General features: G+C 42.9%; 2 protein-coding genes across 16 annotated transcripts in view; one reads left to right on the forward strand and one right to left on the reverse strand.

Moving 5' to 3' along the window:
* AP4B1 (adaptor related protein complex 4 subunit beta 1) overlaps window positions 1-5529 on the reverse strand; it is a 30627-nt gene extending 25098 nt beyond the window's left edge. The window contains exons 1-2 of one of the 2 annotated variants that reach the window (XM_038561815.1): window positions 4761-5529; window positions 4274-4336 (exon numbers count right to left, since the gene is read on the reverse strand). The gene's annotated coding sequence lies outside the window, so the exon portion shown is untranslated. Of the gene's footprint in view, window positions 1-4273; window positions 4337-4760 lie in introns of those variants that run through there. The other variant, XM_038561817.1, reaches the window with a different exon arrangement.
* The window catches only part of HIPK1 (homeodomain interacting protein kinase 1), a 51459-nt gene continuing 38534 nt past the window's right edge, over window positions 5346-18270 (forward strand). For 10 of the 14 annotated variants that reach the window (XM_038561792.1, XM_038561794.1, XM_038561799.1 and 7 more), the window contains exons 1-2: window positions 5346-5499; window positions 16457-17534. In XM_038561792.1, the coding sequence (XP_038417720.1) occupies window positions 16459-17534 (1076 nt within the window). In that variant the 5' untranslated portion in view covers window positions 5346-5499; window positions 16457-16458. Of the gene's footprint in view, window positions 5500-5754; window positions 5910-6431; window positions 6603-12346; window positions 12461-16456; window positions 17535-18270 lie in introns of those variants that run through there. The other 4 variants (XM_038561797.1, XM_038561796.1, XM_038561795.1 and 1 more) reach the window with 4 other exon arrangements.

Consider the following 18270-nt stretch of genomic DNA (forward strand, 5'->3'; position numbering starts at 1 on the left):
TGTGGGCTGAAGTGGACAGGTGGAAACCAAGCAGCTTCCTTAGATCTTAGGAGCTGAATATGGGAACTGACTAGAGTAGATTCCATCTTTCCTGGTTTGTCACTCACCACTTATACGAGGAAAAATCCTGGGTGCCTGGGTGGCTCAGTTGTTGAGCATCTACCTTTGGCTCAGGTCCTGATTCCAGGGTCCTGGGATTAAGTTCCTCATCAGGCTCCCCACAGAGAGCTTGCTTCTCCCTCTGCCTGTGTCTCTGCCTCTCTTTCTGTGTCTCTCATGAATAAATAAAATCCTAAAAAAAAGAATCCTTTGTAGCAATCACTTTGCTTCTGCCCCCACCATGCCACTAAAATTGCTGTTACCAAGATCAGCAGTGACCTAATTGCAAATCCACTGGTTGCTCTTCATCCTTATTCTCTTTACTTCTCAGAACATTTGGATATCCACCACCAATTAGCTCCTTTTTCTAGAAAATCTCTCCTAATTCTTTCCTGTAGCAACTTAAGACTGATTTTGGCTGCAAAGAACAGAAAACTTGTCTAACAGTGTTCTTGAAACATACAAGCATTTATGTAAAAAGTCCAAAAGTGGTAGGCAGTCCCAGGTTAATTCAGAAGTTTACCTCTGTCATCAAGGACCCATTCTTTCTGTTTCCTTTGCTGTCCTCAGCATGTTGACTGTTTTCATCTTTGTTTATTGTCACATTATGATCACAAGATGGCTATGGCATTTCCAAGCCTGGTGTCTTCATTCCTTTGTCTCAGCAAAAAGAGAGGCAGGAACAAAAGAATTTCTTCTGTGAAGGTCCTGTCTTTTTTATACAAAAAGAAAAATTTTCCTAGGAGCCTCCATTAGACTTCCTTTCCAATTTCATTAACCAGAACTGAGTCTATACCCACTCTTAGACTAGTCATTGGTGAAGAGAAGTGGAATTACCAGGATTGGTTTGGACCATTGTGATTTATCTTCTGAATTGGTGAGAGGATGTTACCTTCTTTGAAATCAAGGGATCTTCCTTCTCTCTGAATACAACTGGGATTGTATTAATATGGAAGAAGTAACACAAGGAATGGCTTTTGGACAAGCGTGGCACAGACTGGCTTAATTTTTACTAAGTCATGTCTCTTTTCCCTTGGGCACACGGATTGTGTCACCTCCTAATCTCTTTAGCAGTATCCATGTTCCTGAGTGACCACCAATGTGATGTGTGCAGAATAGATCTATGTGTTTGCTACATGCAGGCCTGGTGTATAAAAACTTCCCACACAAATAATCCATATTTTTTTCTTTCCTTTGCTTTTTTCTGGCCAGATACAAAGCACCCAGTGGAGAAATCCAATGCTCCAGGGAATGGTGAACGAGCAAGAGTCAAGATGAGTCAGGGACATCTGACATTCAGACATGCCAAAAAGGACACAGGAACTTGAAAAGGCACCCATATAAATCTGGAAATTTTTAATTTTATTTTTTGTGTCATCATTTTAAACTTAAAAAAAAAGATTTTATTTATTTATTTGAGAGAAAGCATGAGAGAGAGCCAGTGAGCACTAGTGGCAGGGGTGGGGTAGGGGGGTGGGCAGGGGGAGGGTAGGAGAGGCAGAGCAAGAAAAGCAGACTCCCTTCTGAGCAAGAAGCCCAATGTGGGGCTCAATCCCAGGATTCTGGGGTCATGACTTGAGCCAAAGGCAGATGCCTGACCCACTGCGCCACCCCTAAATCTGGCAAATTCTGGCACCCAAATAATTAAGGACTGTAAGGAATTATAAACCATTGAAAAACATAGTAATCCATGAGTCTATATCATTAACAGATAACTAAATTAATAAGAGATGAAGGAGGACTGGTACAAGTTAAGAATCATCAGCGGATGCTAACTCTAAGGGAATATGTTTAATGAGGAGCAGGAGCTTTGCAGGGTCTAGGATGTCTCCTCATAGATTGCTTATTACAAGGAAAAAAATAGCAAATATACTGTGGAGAAATGAGACACCTCAACAAAGTGACCAAAATTATTACCCAGTGAGGGATAGAGTCATCATCTGACTTTGGGTTTGATACCCTGAGAAGGACACAATATCACTTATGTAGTATTCTGGCCAGGAATGGATAACAGGGATCTAATAATGAATAAACGTGAGACAAACATCAGGGACAAATTGGAAATGAGGAACATTCTTTTGTCCGAACCAAGCGGGGGTGGGGGGTGGGTGGGGCTGTACTCTTCAAAAATATCAGACAAAAAAAAGCAGCTAAGGAACTGATGCAGATTAAAGAAGCCTAAGAGACCTGCAATATAGGATCCTGAATTGGATCCTCTATTGGAAGGGGAAAAAGGGTAAGCATGACGTTACTGTATTAAATGACAAAATTTGGAATACAGATAGCAGATTAAGGGATTGTATCAATGTTGTCTCCTGGAATTGGTAACTGTATATATTGTGTATGTAGAGTGTACATATTCTTAGGACATTCAAGTATTAAGGGATAAAGGAGTATAATGTGTGCAATTTACTTTCAAATGGTCAGAAAAAAATAACGTGTATGTGTCTTAACTATTGGAGACTGCAAGTGTCAGAGCAAAAGGGGCAAAATGTTTTTGGGGTTTTATTTTTTTTTTAAAGATTTAATTTATTTATTCATGAAAGACACACAGAGAGGCAGAGACACAGGCAGAGGGAGAAGCAGGCTCCCTGTGAGGAGCCCCATGCGGAACTCGATCCCAGGATCCCAGGACCATGACCTGAGCCAAAGGCAGATGCTCAACCACTGATCCACCCAGGCTCCCAAGAGGAAAAATGTTAATAAAAAAATCCAAGCAAAGGATATATAGGTGCTTTTTTTATTATTAACTTTTCTGTGTGTTTGGAATTTTTTCCAGATAAAGTCTTCTGGGGTCAGATTTTTAAAAAGCATTGAAGATTCCCTCCTGCTTCAAAGGATTTTTCCCTGTCCTGCCTCCTGTCCTTGCCTTCAGACCTTTACTCTCATCTAGTCCTCCCAGTTTTACAACTAACTGTTGGCTTCTACTTGAATTATCCTTTTCTTCCTGGACTCTTGGATTCACTACTCCTTCACAGGGTTTGATGAGTTTTCTGATTCAACTTCTCTCATGACACAGCCTTTTGGTCAACTCCTCCAGGTTGGCCTTATGCACTGCAACTCCCGAGCAAGTGACTTTTTCCTGCAACATTGAATCTAGGCTCTAGGCCCCAGAGCAATATTATACCCTAGGTGAGATTCCGTGCTTCCAACAGGCAACAGCTTCATCTCTCTCTCCATCTGCACTGATTTTGTCTAGGAGGAGAGTTGTCCCATCAGCCTCCTTCTCTCCAGGGTCTCTGCTTGACCAATCCTTTATCATAGCTTTCTAATTAGGCTCTCTTCCTCTAGCCTACACACATTCCAGTCAGCTATCCTCCTTGCTGCCACTAGCTCTCTCTTTAAAGCACAGATTCCTTCATAATACCTGTCTGATTAAACCTCTTAAGTGTTCTTCATTGCCTTTAAAAGCTGACTCTACCTGCCTTACTAATTCCATATCTTGCCACTTCTCTGCTAAAGTGTAAGGTCTTTCAGAGCATGGGCTATGCTTTTTCTTTTTTGTATCTTTAATTTCTAATGTAGTGCCTGGCACACAGAAAATACTCAATAGACATTTGCTGTATGGACAAATGAACCCTAGCTACATTCAATTTTGAAACTTCTTTGACCATGCCATGTTTAAATATCTCCTTTTCTGAAGTCTTCTCTGGCTCTGTCATTCAAGTCTTATATATGTCTCCATGCATTTTTTTTTTTTTTTCCTCAGTAGACTGTAAGCTGAGGGAAGAGACTATACCTTATTCATGTTGCATCTGACCCAGTATCTAGGAGAGTGCCTGGAGTAGAGGAGGCCCACAGAGGGGGAAATAGTAGATTTTGAGAAGGTCTCCCTGTAGTGAGGCAAACTAAAGAGGTGACCTAAGAATGAGGAAAATAGATCAACAAGTATAAACAAGAAAGTAAATACAGAGGATGATGTAAAGAATTAAATCATTAGAATAAAGTGGGAGTTGATCGGGAAAGGTTCCCTAAAATTGAATTTTGTGAGTTTGAAAAGAGGAAAGGTATATAACTTGAGATAGTAGGAGCCTAGAAGCACGCCATGGAGTTGGTTGAGCTGAGGCCTGGTAAGCAGTTAGTGTGTTTGAAGCCTGCTTTTTGAGCAGGGTCTGTTCTACACCAGTGCTCAAGTTCTGCCTTTTTCCAGGTTCCCCAAAGCTGACATGCTTACCCAGTCTCCACATTTTGCTGTTTCCCAGGTCAGCCCAATGTGAGGACTTTATGTTCTCAGTTCCTGTGAAAATAAGCAAACAAAACTGCCCTGTGGGATTGAACACTTGCTAACCTTGGTCCTCTAGGGAACTAAACTTCCCTTTTCCCATAAAATAGAACTGCTCCCAGCGTTGTTAAGCCAGAAAGAGAAACCCTAATGTACTAACGTGGTATCACCACTTCTTCACAAAAGTGTTAGCACAATTTTTTTTTTTTTTTTTTTTTTTGTGAGGAGTCGGCGCTACAAATAAGTCAAGAATGTATAACAAGTGAAATCCGGGAAATACAATGTAATAGCAGAATCTTGACTTAGCCACATCTGTCCCCCTCCTGAAAGGGTATATGGAAACACCCACCCGTGATGTTGGGACAGTCACTTTGTAGGGCTCAGATCACTGCTGCCTCCAGCACTTGCCGGGTAGAAAAAAATAAACAGATTATCCTACCGTCTCTCTAAAAACGCTCCTCACTTCAGGAGTAGGAACACTTCACACAGCAGGAGGAGGTACATGTGAAGTCCTACAGAATCTCCTGACTGGGAGGTGGCGACAGTCTTTCCGTCAGGATAACCTAGTTTTTACAGTGTCCATTTTCTCCACAACGCTGCGTGCCCGACGCACCGGCTTCCTGAATACCCAGTCCCACTCTCCTGGGAGGGGCAAGGACGTTGTGGCAGCGTCTGCTCAGTGCCCGTTTTGAGGGGCTGGTCCGGGGCACAGGTTGTCGCTCACTTCCTGAGGCACACACAGGGGCCTATGGCGGGCAGCGGGGGGGCCTCCTGGGCGCTCCCGAGGTGCGCGGAGGCTGCCAGGTCGCGCACGCCGAGGCCGCTCGGCTAGAACGTCTCCGTGCGGGCGACGAAACCTTGAAGCCCAAACTGAGGTGGTTTCTCGCCGGCAGCGGGGCTTCCCGGGAAGGCGCTGCCGCCCGCGCGCTGCCCAGTCTCCGCGGGTGTCACGCTGGACTGTGGTGATGTCACACTGGCTGGGATGACATTTTACAGCTGGACCCCCTGCCGCCACCAAGGACCTTTAAATCCCCGCGGAGTCGGCCGCGCGGAGGGGGCGGGGAATCCGGCCCCCGCACTCGATCCACACTGGCTCCCCACGGAGGCCCCCCCACTCCCGCCGCCACCCGTACGGTGCGGTGGTCCTAACCGGCCGGCGCCTCCACACTTCCGCCTCAGTAGGTGTCATGGCGCCGGGCTGAGGAAGGGTTCCCGCGGGGCGGGGCCGCCGGATGGGGGCGGCCGCTCGGCGCTCGGCTCGTCGGGTCTGGCGACAACGGCGGCTGCGGAGCGAGGGGCCCGGCGGTGGCCCCGGACGGCAGCGGGAGGCCGAGGCGGGAGCGCGCGGGGCTGAGGCGGCGGCGGCGGCGGCGGCGGCCAGGGGCCGGGCGGCGGAGCGGGCGGGAGGCTGAGGGGGCTCCCCCCGCGGGACGGGCGCGGGGACGGCTCCGGGGGGCGGGGGCCGGGGCCCGGGCCGGCTCGCGCGGGGGGTATGATGACCCGGCGGCGGGGCCCCGGATCTCGTCTCCTCCTCCGCCGCCTCCTCACGGCAGCCCCGGCTCGCGGCTGAGAACCAGACCCACCGGCGGTGAGTCGGGCCGGGCGGGAAGGGGCCTCGGCGGGGAGCGAGCTCCCATCGGCTCCCAGAGGCGGGGCCGGGCGGGCCGCGGGCTCTCCGGGGACGCCCGGCCTGCGGGGGGCGCCTGCCTGGGCGTCCCCCCCCGCCCCCCGGGACCCGGCGCCCGGCTCTGCGGCCCGGCCGCTGGCGGGCGGCGACGGGCTTGCGTTCCCGGGAAGAGCGGGGAGGCTCCGAGCTGGTCTTCCGCGGGGCAACTCCCCCTGCCTCCTGCCCCTGCTCTCGGGGCGTGCTGCTGTCCCCGGGTGACAGGGGGCCGCCTTGCGCCTGCTCGCCCGGCCGGCCTCCCCCGGGCCGTCGTGGCCGGTGCCCAGCGCGGGGCTTGTGCGTGTGTATGCTCAGCTCTGCCGACCACCCTGCTTCTGGGTCATCTGTGCTCTTTGCGAGCGGGGAGCGGTGTCTGGACAGGACGGCGGTGGTCGGGTGGGTGTGGAAGCTCCTCGATCCTCTCCGCTTCTGTTCTTTAATCGTTAGGTTTGTAATTTGTAATGATGGTGGAGACGCCGTGGGACCAGCCCACCTAATATGTGTCTGGGCAAGGCGGATTTAGAGGTCTGGCTCGGAGGGAAACTTTTGCCGTCGGTCGCCACTCTCCCAAAGCTTTCGTTTAAAGAAAAGAGAGAGAGACAGAGAGAGAAAGAAAAGGTGAGGAAACAACCAGAAACTCTTCAAGGCCCGCACGGGTCACAGGTCTGTGGGAAGGAGGAGGCCCTTTTTGTGTTTAGCAACCGGGACTTGGGGGTCGGTCTCCGGGAGCGCTGGTCCAACCGCCAGTTTGTTGTGGTGACAGACCGGGAGCCTCGGCCTGTGTTTATGCTGGGCGCGTTTTCTTTCCTGTTTGGGTGGGGGAAGGGAGGAGGGGCTCGAGGCGGGGAAGAAACAATCCGAAGCTCCTGTAGGTCTTTCCTCCGCCTTCAGGCACTCGCTCCGTCGTAGATAGACTCGTCTTGAGGCGGCCGTGGGTGCTGCTTCTTAGTGACACTTTGGGAGTTTTCTGTAATTGCATCAAAATAAATAGTCCTTCCGACTGTAGACTCCCCTGCCCAGTCTATCTTTTATCTTATTTGTTCCCTAGTAACTGATGAAAACAGCAGCCTGGCTTCCTGCTCTTGATGAAGTGGGGTTAAATTAAGTGGCTGATGCCCTCCGCAAAACCTACAATTTTGCTCTTGTTTGTGTAAAGCTATTTTTGATTCCTGGTCTCTAGTTTGCGTGTGTTTGAAAGATTGTAGAGAATTCAAATCGTTAACAAGCTTTTACTTTTATAGGTCTGAGGCTTCCTGTAAAACATTTAAAAATCTAACCAGCCCTATTACCTAATGGTTGTTATTCAGCTGGTGATTTTGGATCGTTGCATGTAATTACCTCCGGGTTCTGTGTTACAATAAGGGTACGATGGGAGGATGAAGTATATCGTTGACTTTAAGATATACTGTTCCTAGCTGGGAGGAAATTTTACTAAAGTAACTTGTGGTTGGAACCGGAGGCAGCCAAGCCAGTAAAGCATCTGATGAGTAGAATGGTGAGTGAGATCTTGTAAATATGTATACTGGCTCTAGTTGGTAAGTAGGACTTTTGTTGGTGACACTCATAAGAAGTTTATACTATTTTTGGATATTGTAGTTTCACAGATTGTAGAGTAAGTTAGTTGATCGGTAACTTGAGATTGAAAACCAAACCAGAACTCTCCTAAAAGAAAAAAAAAAGATAATCTCAAAATTCACAATTCTCTGGAAAACAGAATTTCTTCATTCTGTGGTTTTGTTTTCATAAGCTCAGCTCAGTCCATGGTTGTGTTGGGAGAAATCAGTGAGCCAAACCTGCCTTGTAAACTTCTTACACTTGGAACTTGCACAACTTGATGTTAGTTATATATTGTAACTGGTCCTTTTGTAATTTGAAGTAATTTTGCAAACATGAACTTCCTGATCTGCCCTTTTATTTTCATTTTCATGACTGTATAGACCAATCCATATATTTTTTAGCTTTTTTTTTTTTTTCAAGTTATAGTTGTTAATTTCTCCCAGTTTCTTCACTTACATTTCATGCCATTCTGAACACAGGTCACCAAAAATAATTTTTCCTTCCAAGTACCACTTCAACAATCACTGATTTGCTTTTTGGTTCCTTTTTTGTTCCTAATTTACCAGCTCCCTAAATGACTGACTTATTTTTGTAGAGCATAACTTGGCTCTATAAAAAAAACCCTTACATCCTGTTTTTATGTCTTTTAGGTGCGGGGAGGGGAGGGGCGGGGGGGGAATGTAAGGGACGGGAAGGGACTGTAGTCCTTACTTTCCTTTCCTTCCTTTACTTTCTTCTTTCTTCTTTCTTCCTTTCTTTCTTTCTTCTTTCTGTTCTTTTCTTTCTTTTCTTTTCTTTTCTTTTCTTTTCTTTTCTTTTCTTTTCTTTTCTTTTCTTTTCGTTTTTGTGTGTGTGTGTGTGTGTTAAATCACCTAAGCAACATTCTAAACTCTTTGAAGATAGGGAAACTTAAGTGTATTTCTTTTGGATTCTTTTAAGGGCACCTGGTACAGTGCTTTCCCAGAGTGCTTAATTGAAAAAGAATCAGAAGACTTGAATTCTTTGCCAGCATTGCTACTCATTAGCTCTATGTAAAACTTGTTTGCCTTTCTTGAGTCTCCTTTTTCTCATCTTGGAGTTAGGGCGTTTTGGAAAGAGTCTTATAAGGTTCATTTTAGCTGTAAGAATCCCTGTACTTTTTTGCCAGTGTCTTCTGCATCAGATACATCTCCTTACTTGAAACAGTTTTTCATTTTTCCACATTGCCTGGCATATTGGCAAAAGTTATCTCATTCATCTGAAAGAAGTTATTCGACCTTCCCATCTGCCAAACAGTTGTTACCTTATTTAAGTTCTGTTTTCCTTAGGCCTTTGCTGACTGATCTAAACAGGGTCATCTCAACATTTATGTTCTATACTGATGTATGCTTTGTTAATTTGACATTTCCCTTATGCTTGAAACTCCTCCAGGTATAGTTTTCTTCATTCTAAACTTTATAGGCCCTGTAAACTGTCGGTTGCACATACCAAGATCGACCTTTTTACCAAATACACAAAAACCCTACTTTTGTTTTGTTTTGTTGCTATAGATGCATCATTCCAAATAAATAATAGAGCTATTGAAATTTAGGAAAAGATATCCTGCCTAAAAGGAAAGCACCCATCAGCTGGCTTACCAAAATATTACAAAATATTGATTATATGGCTGTAAATAATAATAGAATTGTAGAGTTACTCTTTCATCAGTTAACACCACTTATTCCACACCCTTTCTTTGCATACTAGTTGAGCAATTGGCTTGTTAGTTCCTTATGAAGGAAAGTGCTACAGGAAAGGGGTGGGGAACTTCCATTCAAATGGTGTCCTTAGAGTTTTTCACTTATTTTTTCCTTCTGTATCTCTACACTTATTTTTTTTTTTTTTGTATCTCTACACTTAGAAAACTAACTTAGATATTCTCTTGTAGGCAAGAGACTATAATTTCTGTCTCACTTGAATATTAATTTAGTTCATTCAGTATGACAGCCGAGATCCCCTTATGTTTACATATGGACAAATAATGATCTTTTTTAGTCATTCATTCTTTTTTTTTTTCTTTTAAGATTTTATTTATTTATTCATGAGAGACACAGAGAGAAGGCAGACACCGGCAGAGGGAGAAGCAGTCTCCCCATGCTGGGACTTGATCCCAGAACTCCAGGATCACAACGCAGGGAACCCCATGCGGGACTTGATCCCAGAACTCCAGGATCACAACGCCCTGGGCCAAAGGCAGGCACTAAACCACTGAGCCACCCAGGTGTCCCTAGTCATTCATTCTAATGAACATTTGACACATACTATACGTCAGCCATGGTGATAGATGCTGGTAATACCCTCCGCCCTCAAAAAAGATACCTACTCTACTATTGAAAATTCCCCACGCAGAACTTGAAGTTTAGAAGAGAAGTGAACTTTTTTTTTTTTTTTTGAGAGAGAGAGAGAGAGAAAGAAAGGGGAGGAGGGAGAGGCAGAGGGAGAAGAGAGAGAGAGAGAGACAGACAGACAGACTTTTAAGCAGGCTTCATGCCTAGCATAGAGCCTGACCTAAGACTCAGTCTCACAACCCTGAGATCAGGATCTGAGTTGAAATCAATAGTCATGCTTAAAACCAACTGAACCACCTAAGCACCCTAGAAGTCAACTTTTAAATGGTCATACTTAGAATAAATTTTAGGGTGGCCTAAAGAGTTAATATATGGCCTGGCCCTTGTCTGCCTCTTTGGGCCCTGCTTGTCATTTTCTTTCCTGTTCTAGTCCATCCATACTGGTCTCTTCTTTAGATAAGCCAAGAATGTACCTTGGCACTAACTGACTGTTCTCTTTCACTAGAATGGCTCCTTCTTGTCAATTAGGTCTTAGCTTAAGTGCCATCACATTACAAGGCCTTCCCTGACCACCAAATCTGGAGTATCTCTCCCCTTCCCACTGTTTGTGTCATTTCGTTGTGTTTTGTTTTTATCATAACATTGTCACTAGTTACTGTTTTCTTGTGGGGGCTGTGTGTGTGTCTTCCCAAAAGAAAGTAAGTTCCAAGAGAACAAGGGATCTTGTCCATCTGGAGCATCACTTTTATCCGTAGTTTCTAGAACAGTGCCAGGCAAACAGACTAGGTACTCAATATGGGTTGGTTAAAAGAGTAAATGAAATAAATAAGTACAAGTGTGGTAAGTGCTAAGAAGTAGTAGAGGATGCTGTGGGAGCTTTTACCAGGAAACCTAAGCTAGTACAAAGTGGTCTGGGCAAGGCTTTCCTGTGTGTGTCAGCAAAATACACATAATCTAGGAAAATAGTTTTCCTCTCATGTAACAGCCTGAAGTAAATGTTCCAGGTTGAAATGGGCATTCTTAGGGGGCAGGCGGTTCTGCTGTTACATGATCAGAGACAGTTCTTTCCATCTTATTGCCCTCTCACCCCTTGAGCATTGTTTCGTGGTGGAAGCTGGATCTCCATAGGTTCCTGCTGGTGGAAATGGAAAGGAACACAGTAAGCTAACCCACACACCACTTTCTGTTGGTGAGAGGGACTGGTAAACATAGCCGTGTGCCTGGAGTGAAGGAGAGAGTAGAATTTGATCCAAACCAACCACCTGTATATACCACACTGAAAAAAGTGAGGTTTAAGCGGAGACTAACAGGATAAATAGAAGTTAGAAAAAGAGAAGACTAGGAAGGGAAAATGAAGTTCAGAGAGGGAACGTTATGTGTGAAAGAACTAGGATGGGAGAAATAAGGTGTATTCTAGGAACTCAGAGAAATTTACTGCTGCTGGGAATTTAGAGATTTTGGACTTTATCTCAAGGTTTCAAGCAGAAGACAGATTAAGTATTTTTAAAAGCTTCGGTGGTAAGGTAAAGTATGAATTAGGAGAAGGGAATTTAAAAAGGGGACTTGAGAGTACTATTTGGGGGAAGCAAGTTAGGCTGTTAAGTAGTCCAGGATCATCAGCAGGAGTGGAGAAAAATGGGTGGAGTGAAGAGAGAGATGGAGTTGTGGTGAAGGAGTTTTCATCCTGAAAGTACTCCTTGCTTTCTTTTTACAGAATGTGTTTTCTTACTTACTGTACTCCTTGCTTTCTTTTTACAGAATGTGTTTTCTTACTTACTTTAGTGATAGGAATATTCTTTATATATCAGCTTGCTGGAGAAGATGTACAACTATGTACATGTCATCTGAGGACTAGTGCCAGAGGAAGCAGTCAATATACAGTACTGATTTTAGGTTATTTAGGTCACCCAATTGTTAAATTGTATCAAAGAGACAAAAGTGATGCTAAGCAAAAGTAGTAGGAATTTTATTATTGGTGTGGAAGATGGAAGTTACCTGAAGAGTAAGGGCAAAACACTGACAAATGATTACTGGTTGCCATAACCAACTGTTCCATTCATAGTTTTAATATTTGAATTCTTTGTGGTAAGATGACCTACTTGGAGTGTCCATAATGTGGGGCACCTGTAGATGTTAGATAGATGTGACCATGGCAGTGAGTGGAGAAGCTATTAATTTGTTTGTTTTTGAAAGCCTTAGTTCTAGCAAGACTCAATTATCTTTAGCAATAAATACAAGTACTAGTAGCCTTCCGCCTGTTAGTTCTAGTTCCAGATTAATGTAGTGACCAAATTTGTCAATATATTTAGATAGTTAAATTCTCAGAAAGTCAGGTTTAAAATGAAAAGACTAGTTTATTACTAGGGTCAAGAAGTGCAACATTTTCAGGAAATGAGAAGTAAGTTTTAATTTATTGGGAGCTACTCTCCCAGGACTTGAGAATATTCATAAAAAAGTTTTCCACAGATGATAATTCTGTTCCATATTTTTGTTTGGGAGGTCTCACCCTAGGAAGAAAATTCCTTTCCCATTTTGCAAAGGCAAATTTTATGGAACATAAAATCTTACGTCTAGAAATGGCTGCTTTTAGCTGAATTTCAAGGTTTTATATAGGTAAGTATTGATTTTTCTAGACAGTTTTGATTTTGCATTTTCTTTTCACCTTGTGCTTGTTGAGGTCAGAATGAGACTCAGCCACACTGGCATGATACTGACTTAAGTACCACATACCTCTACTGTGGGGAAAGCTAGTTAAATTCTGGGTGGTTCTTTTCCTATGTGTGGACTTAAAGTTTGTCTTGCTGAATAAGAATTATAGTCATTTATATAAACTTTTAGAAAAATTCCTAGAACTTGTGCTTTTTGCAGTGCTCACTGTGAAGATTTGAAACCATCAGTATCTTTTTGTTTATTGAGTGAAAAGTTGTCCATAACATTATTCTGGTAAATGTAATATTTTAAAAAGTGTGTAGTAGTGAACATACTTTTAAAAATTTGGTGTTATACTTCATGATTTCTTTTCAGTATTATTCCTTCAGCTTCCATATTCCTAGGCATAGCTACAAACTGCAAATTTTGCATTCAAATTCTTTTATCAAATACGTTTAGGTACATAAAGTTTGTGTTCCTGTTTCTTGATAGGTTATTAAAATTAGTAGCTCAACCGATATGAAATGGAAAACAAATTTCAAAAATTTGCTTCCTTTCATTGTCCAAAAAGTTGGCTCAGTTTTATGATGATGAGAAATATTTCTGCATATATTTTAATAGGTAAATTCTGTAAAGGCACTACCTGGTTTTACATTTTTATTTTAAATTGGTGTTACGTCAGTGACATAGGCAGAACAAGAAGACTTACAGATTTGTAGCTTTGGAGTTCAATTGCACTGACTTTAGCTTTTAATTTACACTTTTTTCTCTTCAGAGTTCACATAAATTATGGAAACTCTTGTTTCAAGTAAATCCAGACTACATTTTAGAAATTAAGGCTGAGGATTTGTTTTCGTTCCAGCTGTCTAGTCCAGTGCAAAGGGTTTTTAGTTGCATTCAGGCACAAAGAAACGTACACATTGCTTTTTTATGTGCTGTAACATCCTTTGTCACACTTCCTTCCTTTCTTGTGTGTGTTTATTCTCTTATGACTAGTAAAATTATACTCTGTGTATTGGAGTGGAGACTTCCCCCATATCTCACAGGTTGCACAGATAAAAAGGAGGGACGTTTGAAAAATAGAACCAAGAGTTTAAAAATCCTGTGGTTTAATATGAGTGGTAGGGAGTAGATAAGAGGTTGGTAGGCAGCGGTCAGAATCATCCAGCAAATACTGCATGTTTGTATATTGCCAGAGTCTGTGGTAATTGCTGGTGGTGATAGAAGCAAAAAACGAGACAGTTATGGTACCTGTCATGGAACTTACACTGTAGCTGAGAATGCTAAAGTAACATTAAAGAAATACTTTTGAGTCCTAAGGGAGGAACAGGACGCCTTGGGAATGCTTGGTTGGGGGGAGAGTTGTGGGGCGTGTGTGTGTGTGTGTGTGTGTGTGTGTGTGTGTGTGTGTGTGAAGATGTGTGTGAATGAATGGTTTTCCCAGAAGAAAATCTTCAGCATATCAGAGGGCCTATCCAAGAACTGAAGGAAGGGCAGTATGGCTGGAATGGAGGAATCAAGGTGGAGAGATTCTGGAAGACAGCAAACAGATTTTTGGAGAGTTTTTAAAAGCAAATTAAGGATTTTGGATTTTATCCACAAAGCAGTGGAAAACCCTGGAGGCAGGGGGAGGAAGGTGGTTAAGAAAGAAAGAGCAGTCATCTGATTTGCATAGTTTAACAACAAAGGTCATCCCCAGAGTGCATTCAAGATTAGTTTTGGAGGCCACTGGCTGTTGGAACTAGAATAGTCCTGATAGAGATAGAGAAAAATGGCTGATCTGAAATATACTTAGGAGGTAAAATCAGTTAAGATTTGGTTATAGATTAGAGGTGGAGTAATGAGGAGGAGTCAGGATAATAATACTAAATGATTTCCAGACACTAGCACTTTACATGTATTAGATAACTTAATTCTAGAACAACCCCTTGAGGGTAGGTATTGCTACCACCAGTTTATAGATAAAGAAACACCCATTGCCTCTCTGATTTTTAGCTTGAGATGTTGGGTATATGGTGGTGTCATAATTGAGATAGAAGACTGGGGATAGGGTGGAGGCTCAAGTTTCATTTTGGACATGTTAAATTTGAGAGATGTCTGCAAGATACCCACATTTCAGTGTGGAGTGGTTATTTGGAAGTAAGAATTTGGAGTTCAGGAGAGAGAAGTCTGGGTTAGAATCAAAAATTTGAGAATCTTTTGTAGATGACTGATCCTGGGAAGTAGTTAATTGAAAAGGGGAATGTATGGACAAGAGCAGAATAATTAATATAGAGCCCCAAGGCATCTGAGGGTTATATGGTTGAGAAGGGAGAAGATAAATAGAAATGGCTTATATGCTGTGTCAGTTGTTTGAACCTTTTTCTGAAAGTATTAGCTTTGGGAGTCTTGAGGTTTATTGAACTTGAGGTGTTTATGGGATATTAAGGGACCAGAAAGCTGGGTTGTTCTGCCCTCTTTCTCCTATTTTTCTTCTTTTTTTAAAAAATATTTTATTTATTTATTCATGAGCGACAGAGAGAGAGAGAGAGAGGCAGAGACACAGGCCGAGGGAGAAGCAGGCTCCATACAGGGAGCCTGATGTGGGACTTGATCCCGAGTCCCCAGGATCACGCCCTGGGCTGAAGGCGGCGCTAAACCGCTGAGCCACCCAGGCTGCCCTCTCCATATTTTCTAAAAATAACTTCATGTGGTTCTTCAGAAGATCCTCTCAATAGGGTTCCCATCATCTTGATTACTTTCTCCTGGTCATTTTATCAGTGATCCTCTAATAATGTAGTGTATAGAGCTAGACATCATTAAAATAGTGTATGACTTGAGCAGAGTAGTAGCCTTCACTTTGTCCAGCACATTTTGGACACTCTTTCTGTGAATGTAGTTTAAGATTGAATTAGCTTTTGGTTGGGGAAACATTATTACATAGTGTTTCTTTTACCAACTCAAAGTGTTTTTCATATACATGTGCTCCTGCTAAACCTTGAATTTTTTTATCCTGGTGCTTTGTGCTAGTCATATTTTGGGCCTGTGTAGGATTCTATATTTGTGTCAAATTTCATCTAGATTTGTCTTGCGGCTTCTGCCCTATTGTGATCTTTTGGGACCCGTTATTTTAGCAATATATTGAATATCCTTCGCAAATTTGATTCAGCTGTAAAATTTGTAAGTGTGTCATCTATCTCTAAATGATCAAAAATCTCATCAGGGTAGGAATGAAGACAGAGCTGTGGAATGAGTTCTGGGGCCAAAAAGCCTCGGTTTGAATTCCAGTGCTGCTACTTAATAGCTGTGCTATTTTGGGCGAGTTACTCTAGCCACTTTGTATCTTAGTTTCCTCATCTGTAAAGGGGAAATAATGATAGTATCTTTTCCAAAGGGTTGTGGTGACAATTAAATGAGTAATGCACGTGGAAGTGCTTAGACTACTCCTTGACACATAGTAAGTGATCAATCATCTAAGCTATTATTATTATGGTTATTATTTTATAAACCATCATAGATGTTCATGCTCTTTTGACAAGGTGACTTACTATTGCTGAGTCTCAAAGAGTGATTAAGGGTGAGTGATTAGGGGCACCTGCGTGGCTCAGTGGTTGAATGTCTGCCTTTGGCTCAGGTTGTGATCCCAGGGTCCTGGGATTGAGTCCCACGTCAGGCTCCCCGTAGGGGGTCTGCTTCTCCCTCTGCCTTTGTCTCTGCCTCTCTTTCTGGGTCTCTCATGAATAAATACATAAAAATCTTTTTTAAAAAAAGGGTGTGTGTGTGTGTGTGTGTGTGTGTGTGATTAGACCAAAAAGTTTATCCTTCTGTAATAGGAAACATATTTTGGAAAATGCATAAAATAAAACTCCAGCCAGATAGTAATATTTTACTTGTGGTTTTACTAAACTAAAAGTTTTCTAATCTATTAATTGCAGGGTTGTGTAAAACTGAGGATCTAATTCTTCCTCTCTCTCAACGTAGGTATGGCATCACAGCTGCAGGTGTTTTCCCCCCCATCAGTGTCGTCGAGTGCCTTCTGCAGTGCGAAGAAACTGAAAATAGAGCCCTCTGGCTGGGATGTTTCTGGACAGAGCAGCAACGACAAATATTATACCCACAGCAAAACCCTCCCAGCCACACAAGGGCAAGCCAACTCCTCTCACCAGGTAGCAAATTTCAACATCCCTGCTTACGACCAGGGCCTCCTCCTCCCAGCTCCTGCAGTGGAGCATATTGTTGTAACAGCTGCTGATAGCTCGGCCAGTGCTGCTACATCAACCTTCCAAAGCAGCCAGACCCTGACTCACAGAAACAACGTTTCTTTGCTTGAGCCATATCAAAAATGTGGATTGAAAAGAAAAAGTGAGGAAGTTGACAGCAACGGTAGTGTGCAGATCATAGAAGAACATCCCCCTCTCATGCTGCAAAACAGGACTGTGGTGGGTGCTGCTGCCACAACCACCACTGTGACCACAAAGAGTAGCAGTTCCAGCGGAGAAGGGGATTACCAGCTGGTCCAGCATGAGATCCTTTGCTCTATGACCAATAGCTATGAAGTGTTGGAGTTCCTAGGCCGGGGAACATTTGGACAGGTGGCTAAGTGCTGGAAGCGGAGCACTAAGGAAATCGTGGCTATTAAAATCTTGAAGAACCACCCCTCCTATGCCAGACAAGGACAGATTGAAGTGAGCATCCTTTCCCGCCTAAGCAGTGAAAATGCTGATGAGTATAATTTTGTTCGTTCTTATGAATGCTTTCAGCATAAGAATCACACCTGCCTTGTGTTTGAGATGCTGGAGCAGAACTTATATGATTTTCTAAAGCAGAACAAGTTTAGCCCACTGCCACTCAAGTACATCAGACCAATCTTGCAGCAGGTGGCCACAGCCCTGATGAAGCTCAAGAGCCTTGGTCTGATTCACGCTGACCTTAAGCCTGAAAACATAATGCTGGTCGACCCAGTGCGCCAACCCTACCGAGTGAAGGTCATTGACTTTGGTTCTGCTAGTCACGTTTCCAAAGCTGTGTGCTCAACCTACTTACAGTCACGTTACTACAGGCAAGTGGCAAATGTTAAAAAGCATATCTTAGACTAGAGATCTATCTTTATATTTAACATATATTACATAGAGTACGTATAACAAACTGAATTTATTTGCAGATTGCAAGGTAGAATAGGAAAATATGTTTTACTTCATTCCATCTCTGGCATTCCTATATGTAACATTATTTCTGAAGTTTTATTTAACACTAGAAAAATTAATTCAGTCTAATTCTGAAGGTTGTTCATAGTTGAATTATACTAGCATCCGGTTCCTTCTCAAGTACCATTAAACCTAATTCTCCCATTTTAAAGAGTCTTTAAAAATATAAAGATGTTTACTTATTTGTAATGAATTTAGGCATATGCTGCTACTTTTCCAAGTTCATATCTTGGCAGGTAAGATGCCTTGGGAATAATTCCAGGTTTAACTCTAGCAACATTTCATTCTTTGACGTTTTCTTTTTTGTGTAGTAAAGAGAATTGGATTTGATGATTGCCGAGGGCTCTTCCTATTTTAACATCTCCATAAGAGTTCGAACTTAATTTGGCTATGACCTTATTTGGTTATCCTAAAATGTCCTTGACCCAATAAGTGCCTATATTTTAGTGATTTATATTTCCAGATTGATACTTCTAAGAAAGCTGTCTTTTTAATATATAATAATTATTGTGAAAGTACTTAAATGCTTGTATATACAATGTTGTCTGTGCTATAATCAGGGAGAATTACTGAAAATAAAGGGGGAAGTCT

The sequence above is a fragment of the Canis lupus genome, chromosome 17 (genome assembly GCF_011100685.1).
Source record: "Canis lupus familiaris isolate Mischka breed German Shepherd chromosome 17, alternate assembly UU_Cfam_GSD_1.0, whole genome shotgun sequence".
NCBI classification, from domain to species: Eukaryota; Metazoa; Chordata; class Mammalia; order Carnivora; family Canidae; genus Canis; species Canis lupus.